General features: G+C 35.6%; 1 protein-coding gene across 1 annotated transcript; it reads left to right on the top strand.

Moving 5' to 3' along the window:
- The first annotated feature begins 708 nt into the window (after positions 1-708).
- On the top strand, positions 709-5,607 carry LOC145769459 (testis-expressed protein 9-like). Its single transcript, XM_082581101.1, has one exon. It carries the CDS (start codon positions 797-799, stop codon positions 1,934-1,936), a length of 1,140 nt encoding a protein of 379 aa, XP_082437227.1. The 5' UTR covers positions 709-796; the 3' UTR covers positions 1,937-5,607.
- The last annotated feature ends 2,888 nt before the right edge of the window (positions 5,608-8,495 follow it).

Genomic DNA, 8,495 nt, shown 5'->3' with positions numbered 1-8,495 from the left:
TCGCTCGATCTTTTCAGGGTACGAACTGACTGTACGAATGGTTCAAGGTACGAACTAGGTTGCACCCCAGGTTAGGGAAGTTGTAGTATATGTGGAAGAAGAAGAGTGTGCGTCAAAAACTCTGTAGAACTGGTCTGCAAAATTCAAAAAATTGAGATGGGTCAGGGAGACAGGCTTAACTTTCCGAAATGCAAAGAAGTATTGTCATTCTTGGGTTCATTTACAAGCATTTGGCCTTCAAAGCAATTTCAGTTTCAGAACCTTGGTCTAAGGTGCTTTGATATAATTAACAATCATCAATTGCAACACTGAAAAATAAACATAAGCAGGAAAAGCAGAAATTTATGCTAGTTTTTCTGTAATGCTATTACTGCTTTTTCTTGCTTATTTTTGTTTTTTAGTGTTGCGCCTGATGATGTTTATTTAATATGAAACCTTAGATGCTGTGCTTGTTGCATTGAGCATTTTGTTTGCAATTACTGCAATTTAACTGTGGAATACAGTATATATACCGTAATATATATTATATTTATGAGCTTCCACACAAGTCTGAGGTAGCATGTTTGTTGGATTTTCATTGATTTATGATTGAAACAAACAACATCTTTGTAGCCTAGTACGGTACTGAAAGTATTTTGATTATTGTCAGGATGTTACTAAAATTGAAATATTGTACAACTGATTTGATTATTTTATATCTGTAGGTGCATCTATTTTTATAAATTATATACCGTAACAATTTTGTCTTTGTATGTAATAGCTTCTGTTGTTGAATTTGTTGTGTGGTGATACAAATATGTCTAAGCAAGAAAATTTAAGATCAGCTGGAAGCTCATCGCAGTTGTTGCAAAGAGAAGAAGAATATAAGCGTCTCAATGAAGAACTGGAAGCACAAACAGCTATGCTTGTTAAAGAAGCTGAAGTAATGATGAGGGATCAAGATACATTTCTCAATCAAGTTTCACCATCTCATTCAGAGCCAAGAATCCCTGAACCAACTTCTAAGGCCAATGTGGACTCCAGTATTGTTGATGTTGTGAGTTATGATACAGGTCTTCTTTCAATAGCTGCAGGAGCATTTGAAGAAGGCTATTCTGAGGATGATGATGGTGATCATTATGCTGGAGGTTTAGGTGTGTCACGAAGTGGCAATGATGCTTTTTCCCCAGTGCTGCAAAACACAACCTCAAAATCTTCAAAAAATATTGTGAAATCTGGAAGAGCTGTGGTTAAGCCATCACGCAGTTTGGACCAAAGTGTAAAGAATAAATACTCAAAAGAGACCCCTGGAGATGAAATAATGCCTGATGTTGCTGGAGAAATGGGATCAGAAGCGCAAATCAGGTTTCTGAAAGCAAAACTACGTGTTTTACAAGAGGAGTTAACAACTCAGACAAGGTATTCCCAAACAACTGCAGAAGAGGCAAACCGATTTAAGGCTGAACTGAAGGAAGCAAGAGAGGAAACAGAAAAGATGAAGAAAAACTTCAATCAACAACAACTGCAGATTCAGAAACTTAAAAACGGATTTGAAGAGGAAAAAAAGAAAAATGAGTCCAGAACCACTCAGCTGCAAAATGTTACAAAAGAACTTGATTCATTGAAAAGAGAGAAAAAACAATCAACAACTGCCCACAGTGCAACTGAAGTGAGGTTAAACCGGGCAACTGAGGAATTGGAAAAGCTCAAGATTCAGCTTCAGAAACAAAAGCATCTTGACAAGGAGGTCACAAGTCGGGACCACCGTGAAATAGAAAAAGTAAGAGTTGAAAACAAGCGTTTGGAACGCTTGCGAAATGACTCACTTACAGTTATGAAAAAGCAGCAAAAGTTGATTGGGATTTTGAAGAGACAAATTTTGCATATTGAGGCAGCAAAGCTTTTATCATTCACTGAAGATGAATTTGTTAAAGCTTTAGACTGGGGAAATAAGTAAACCTTTTGACCTGAAAGTCAGATTTTGTCAGTAGTTAAATCAGTTTCTTCCAATGTTACAAACCAAGGCTGGGGTATCGGGTGAAATATATACCACTACGACTCCCCGGTTTATATCTGGTCGACCCCTGACATGTCAAAATCCCTCTGACTCTATGACTTCGACTCCACAGCCCTGGTTTGTAACCCTGGTAGAAACTGATTTAACTTCTAAACAAATAGGGCTGTGGAGTCAGGCCAAAAAGATACAACTCCGATTCCTTGGTTTACAACTGGCCCACTCTAGACATGCCAAAATAACTGTGACTCCATGACTTCCACTCCACGGCCCTGTTGCAGACTCAAATGAATTTTTGGTTAAACTGACTAGTTAGCTACGCACACATTTGTTTTCATATTTTCACTTTTTTGCACTGGTCAAGTTTTAAAGTTAGAATCTATGTTTTTTTTGGTGCTAACATTATGTCATAATTGTCATATGAAAGAGAAGTATATATTGTATAGCTTACTGTTTCCATTTTGTACAACTCAGTCTAAAGTTTGATCCATATTCTTGGCATGCTAGCGTTTTGTGTGGGTTGTTCTGATGTATCATCAAATTTACCGTAACAGTTAACAAAATTTTGTTCTGCGCGTTGTACCAATGCAAGTTTCTCGACTCTCGTACATTAGTGTTGAGCAATCTATGTATTTTACTTCACATAGTATCATACATAAGAAGTTTGAAAATGAGGCATTCCATTATAATTGAACAAATCCAAATAACCACTAAGTCTTCAATTTTGATGACTAAAGGTGCGTCTACACGAGAAAGTGTTCTTGCTTAGAAATTCTTGCTTAAGCTAGTGATTAAGCTCGTTTCGTCTACACTGGCAATCTCGACGAAGATTGTGCTCGCTTGAATCGCGGTCACGTGAGTATCTAATCCTCAATGACGTCACGTTTTAAAAAGTTCGCGCCAAAAGCATAGCAGTTCGCGCTAAAGTACAGCAGAGTAGACCAAGCAACTGACTGTTCTCTAGTTGGTGTAAGCTGGCATTTGAAGTTGTTGCAGTCTTTCAGTCATGGCTTCCCAGAAGTTGTGTAAAAAATGCTGCAAAAAGCGAAGGATGCAAACCCGCAATTTACTGCTTATTGAAGCATTCAGACACCTCAGTGAGGTTGAAATGTTGGAAACAGAATTTCGTGTCAGCGTGGGTGACTGGTAACAACCAGCAAGATCATTCCTCCGCTATTTTTATTAGCCGGTGTGCAATGGCAATGGTTTTCTGCTGAGATCCTGTTTTGGATTTGAAATTGGAAAATATTGTGCTATCTATGGGCTGTTTCGAAAACGGTCACCACCAGTTCAGCCCGCAACATTAATAAGAACGGGTTGGAATCAAAACTTAACAAAATCCTTTAACGATACCGCCCTGCCCTGTCTGGATACTGAGCTGAGAGGAGACCTGAGATTTTGGCGGGAAAAACATTTCTAAGCAAGAGAACTCACTTAAGCGCCCAGTTTTTCGCTCTGGAGCGTATTTTTTCTCAACGGCTCGCTTACTCGCCCATTTTCTTAAAAGTAAGCGGCACAAACTGCGATTAACTTAAAGAAACAAGAAGTTTGGCTAGCTTAAGCAAGAAAACAGTCGTCGTGTAGACGCACCTTTAAGCATATGTCATAGTATGTGAAAAATGCATCTCGGCAAAAAAAAAATTTAAAAATTGGACAAGCGGTTTTCGAGATATCGCGTTCTGAAGTTTTCTGGCTGTCACTAGGTGGCGCTGTTGATGTTTCCAATGTTTTTTGATTTTAGGGTTATATTTGAGGTAGAAAGTTGGTTGAAGTGTCTATTCCACCATTTTTCATGATGCAGAATTCAAAAATGATGTCAATTTTAGTCTACAAGAATTAGCTAAGGAGTTGTGTGGCATTTAAAAAAAATTGGGGGACCAAATGCCAACTCCCAAATTTCCATGTGGGTAACAAGATATCCCAAAATTTTTTTTTGTTCTTTAAAGTTTCTTGCGTATACTTCATGATAATATACTGTTTATTTATGAGACTTTTGTCCTTTTTGCACAATGCAACCTTTTATCAAAGACTTGCATGAGAAGTTATATGATCTATTAATGCAATATTTGAATGATGCACGCTTATGATGTCACAATAACAATTACAGATTTTCCCAAAAAACTTTTTTCATTGTGAAAATTGCTCAGGAAAACCAGCCCTTGTTTCAAAATTGCAGTCAAATTTTGTTTTCCCAGGCAAATTTCACAATGAAAAAAAGTTTTTGGGGAAATCTGTAATTTGTTATTGTGACACCATAAGCAAGCATCATTCAAATGTTGCGTTAATAGATCTTTGATATAAGGTTGCATTGTGCAAAAAGGACAAAAGTCTCATAAAAAAATATTATACTATCATGAAGTATATGCAAGAAACTTTCAAGAACAGAATTTTTTTTCGAGATATCTCGTTACCCACATGACAATTTGAGGGTTGGCATTTGGTCCCCCAATTTTTTTTTAAATGCCCCATAACTCCTTAGCTAATGCTTTTAGACTAAAATTGAGACCATTTTTGAACTCTGCATTATGAAAAATGGTGGAATAGACACTTCAACCAACTTTCTACCCCTAATATAACCCTAAAATCAAAAAACATTGGAAACATCAACAGCGCCACCTAGTGACAGCAACAAAATTTCAAAACACGATATCTCACAAACCACTTGTCCGATTTAAAAAAAATTGTTTTTGCCCTAGTTCAAATTTTGAAAACAACAACATATATCAAAACCAACACCTTTTGAAACCTAGTGGTTACATTTCTTTCTAAAATTTGTTGAATTATAATGGAATGCCTCAAATGTGAATTATACTTTGACTTACTTGCAACCTAAATTGTTTATGAGATTGATGGTAGTACTAGTGTCACAGCAATTAAGTGATGTTACAATTATCTCTCCTTTGAATAGTCTTATCTCAGCCTGATTTTGTCATTTGTTTAGTACATTACATATATACCATGTTTATTATGTGGCATCTGTTTCATTACTGTGTTGCATGGTATCATTGGTATGATATTAGTGGCATGTGCAGAATTTTTTTTCAGGGGTAAAGTATTTTTTTTTTGTAGATTAATGCTCATTGGCTCATAATTTGCCAAAGTGAACCTGGCAGCTGTGGTACAAATCAATAAAATGTTGCAAACTTTGCAATTTTGCATGTATGAGATTGATAATGGGTCACCAAAAGGCACGAGGCCACGATTTTAGGTTTTATTGCAGGCTTGCTTGCACTGTAAGGCATGGTCCAATCTCCTCGTCTGTGTCTGCCACTGCATAATAAGGATCATTCGCTGTTTCCATTTCAGCATATGAGCATATTCATGGTGCACTAGTTAAGTTGTTATCCTTAGCAAATTTTTATTACTCAAGGATTGGTAACATTTGTTGGCATAAGACCTAAAGTTTTATTTTGATATACTTTTGAATTGTCAAATGTCTAAATACATATATATAATCGAAATACATTTATTATTGAATAGGTATCGAAATGTTAAGTAGGCTACTTCTGTGGAAAGCTTTTTGATATGAAATGTTCTTATAACCTGTATTGTGTTTTGTATCGTCAAATGAGTGTTGATGATACGTTATTAATTTTTTTTTCATGCTTTTGTAGGTTATACTTTTTATACTAATCTCGACTATAATGTAAGAAATAAATGCATGGCAAGAAAGTTCTTGTGAAGGCAAGAATCGTTATCACTTAAGGAAACCATGGAATAGAAATATGTCAGCAAAGAGGTACGGTACAAATAAACTTACCTTGTTTCTAATTACCACAGAGACGTAGAAGTCGTAGATGTATATATAACGTATATTGATAACTTTGACTAGTGTGCATGTTTTTTCATATTGTGAAGTTTAAATAGACCTGTGTTGTGATTCTTAGCTTATTTAATAGTTTGAAACAATACAGGCATGTTTACTAGCAGTAGCCGGGCATGCTATTGGATGCGAGCAGGCAGTGGGTAGCATCCAGCGCTGTGGAGTCAGGCGAAAAATATATGACTAGTTGACTACGACTCTTCAGTTTATGACTGACTGACTCGGGCTTCATTGTTGCCAGATTTTTTTATAATTTGTCTTTTTGTTTTTTTCTATTTAATTTCACTGAAGTTGTATTCAAAATTGAAACAGCAACTTTCACAAAAACTGACAAGAACAAACGCTTTTCATTTTATATAAAAGTTTACAGCACAATACGGAAAACAAGAAACAATTACATCCAGTGCCGAGGTACGATCTTGACCGAGCTTCCATTCCGACTTAAGTCAAGAACATCCACAATTCCCATCAAGTTGAAAGTTCGATTCCCACTCAAGACAGCATGAATATGCACCACTGACAATTCCAAACTGGAGTGAAACTAAAGTATGGTGTCTTCCATTTTCATTGATTGGGTCGTTGGGCTAATGACTTTATCCCATCCCCACATCTCCATAATTCTTTATGATGATATAAAATCATTCTTGTACCTCTAGTTTACTATTTTAAACAATATTTTCATATTAACTATATTTCTTGCCTTAATGAATAGCACTGGCACTTTTAAAATGTTACTTTGTGCATTATTAGTGTGTTACAGTATTAGAGTATCACCATGGTATAGTGCAGCCTCAGAGTGTTATTTACTCTGAGGATGCACTAATTGCACTATACCATGCTGCATGAAACGTCAGTAAAGCTATAAAACAACTCGTATGTTTCTGCTTTTATTTTCGCATTTATCAGATGAGCGATTGAACGTTGCAACTATTGCTAGAGAAGCTAACCGTCCTAATGAACATCCAAACCTTTCAGTATTCACCAATTTATACAGGTTGGAACATTTTATCTTTTCAGAACATTAATTTTCCAAGGTGGTGGATATACAAATGGTATAACTCACGGTAACTGCAAACTGTTTAGTTGAATTTGGTAAAAATTGAACTCAAAGGCTATTTTGAACATTTTTCTAGAAGATGTCTCTAATAATTTAATTAATTAGTTTGAATTTTTTGAAGGAAATGGTCAAAGAATCGACTTTTTGTTGTTTGCGGAAGGAAAATGTGTAGTCAATGTTGGATATGTGCTAGGACACCTAAAGCACTAAATAAACTCATTGAAGATCAACTAAAGTTTCTTCATGCCTGTGAATGTCAAAAGGAGAATACTTGAGTTTTGTGAGATTTTATTGCAAAGTACTTTTCAGAATCGTTCATTGCATTTTATCATATTTTTTGCTAACTAAACATCTGCATTCTATGTTTACTGTGTAGTACGTCTTTTTACTCAATATGTAGACACATGAAGAACTACAATTTTCACACACTCTGTAAGCCTTTGTGCTAAATCATGCTCTTTTAGAGTGACCATATTTTGAATCTTAATCATCCATGAATCCGTTTAAAGTTTCATCATTTGTTCTATTTTTGTTGAGCTCATTTAGTTAGGTTTTCATTTATTATCAATATTGTTGTTTTAGTATCTCCATTGTTTACAGGCCTCGTGAATGTTTCCTGATCATGAATTATCTTTTTGTCATTTGAACAAAGAAAGAAATAACTTTATTTGCAAATTCTATAATTGTACGGTACACAATAAGCTTACATCACAATAACATACAATTCATAAATAGGGTGCAGTGAAAAATTAAAATTTTAGAATTTTAACAAAAAGTATGTCTTAAATGGTGGCCCTACAACTAAAAACATGTCTGATGGTGTTTTGGAGTTGTTGCACCCCTAACTGTTGGGGAAGCCTAACTGTCGGGGGGCGACGGGGGGGGGCCAAAATCATAAAAAATAGCATAACTCATGATCCATGTGTCGTAGAAAGTTAATTTTTGGCTCTGTGGAATCAGAAACACCATGCTTTTATTTGTTCCAAGAGAATTTTTAGCTCTAAGAGCAATAGAATTTAAGTTATGCTCAAATATCTAAATTTGAGACATATTGCACTGGACAAAAAGATCACAAAATTGACAAGTTTTGACAAACCAATGACAAAATTTAAACAAGAAAAATTTTCATTTCTATCATGTGTCAGTGCTTGACTGTTGAGCTTACACTTCAAATTTCGATAACGGAGCACTGGCTTATAGCATACTGTACAAACCAATGATGCAAAATTGTGTATGATGCTCTCAAATACTTTGGGACAAGAAACTCTGTAGTTTGGGCTAATTACCGCTACTTAAGCTAAGCTCTTTAAATGTTGTCACTTGACTAAATGACTAATCAACGTGTGGGACATTAATCATAAGCAATACATTACACAATCATAAGCAGTGCATCAGTACACACAATACGATGTGTTGTCAAATTTTTTTTCTAAGAGAGTTTGTCGACAGTGAATTGATGCTTAGTATAAAACTTTTTCAAAAGTTTTCTTGATTTGATTCGCTGGCGTATCATGCCATCTCGTTTTTCAAAACCATTTACTGCTCCAGCAGTTTCAGTAACAAGCTTGACATGTCTCTCTACTCTTTGATTGTGACAGGGATGCTTTAAACTCAAAGGTTTG

Source organism: Aplidium turbinatum, chromosome 4, assembly GCF_918807975.1.
Source record: "Aplidium turbinatum chromosome 4, kaAplTurb1.1, whole genome shotgun sequence".
NCBI classification, from domain to species: Eukaryota; Metazoa; Chordata; class Ascidiacea; order Aplousobranchia; family Polyclinidae; genus Aplidium; species Aplidium turbinatum.
Note: the sequence above shows the minus strand (reverse complement) of the source record. Positions and strands in the feature narration are given on the sequence as shown.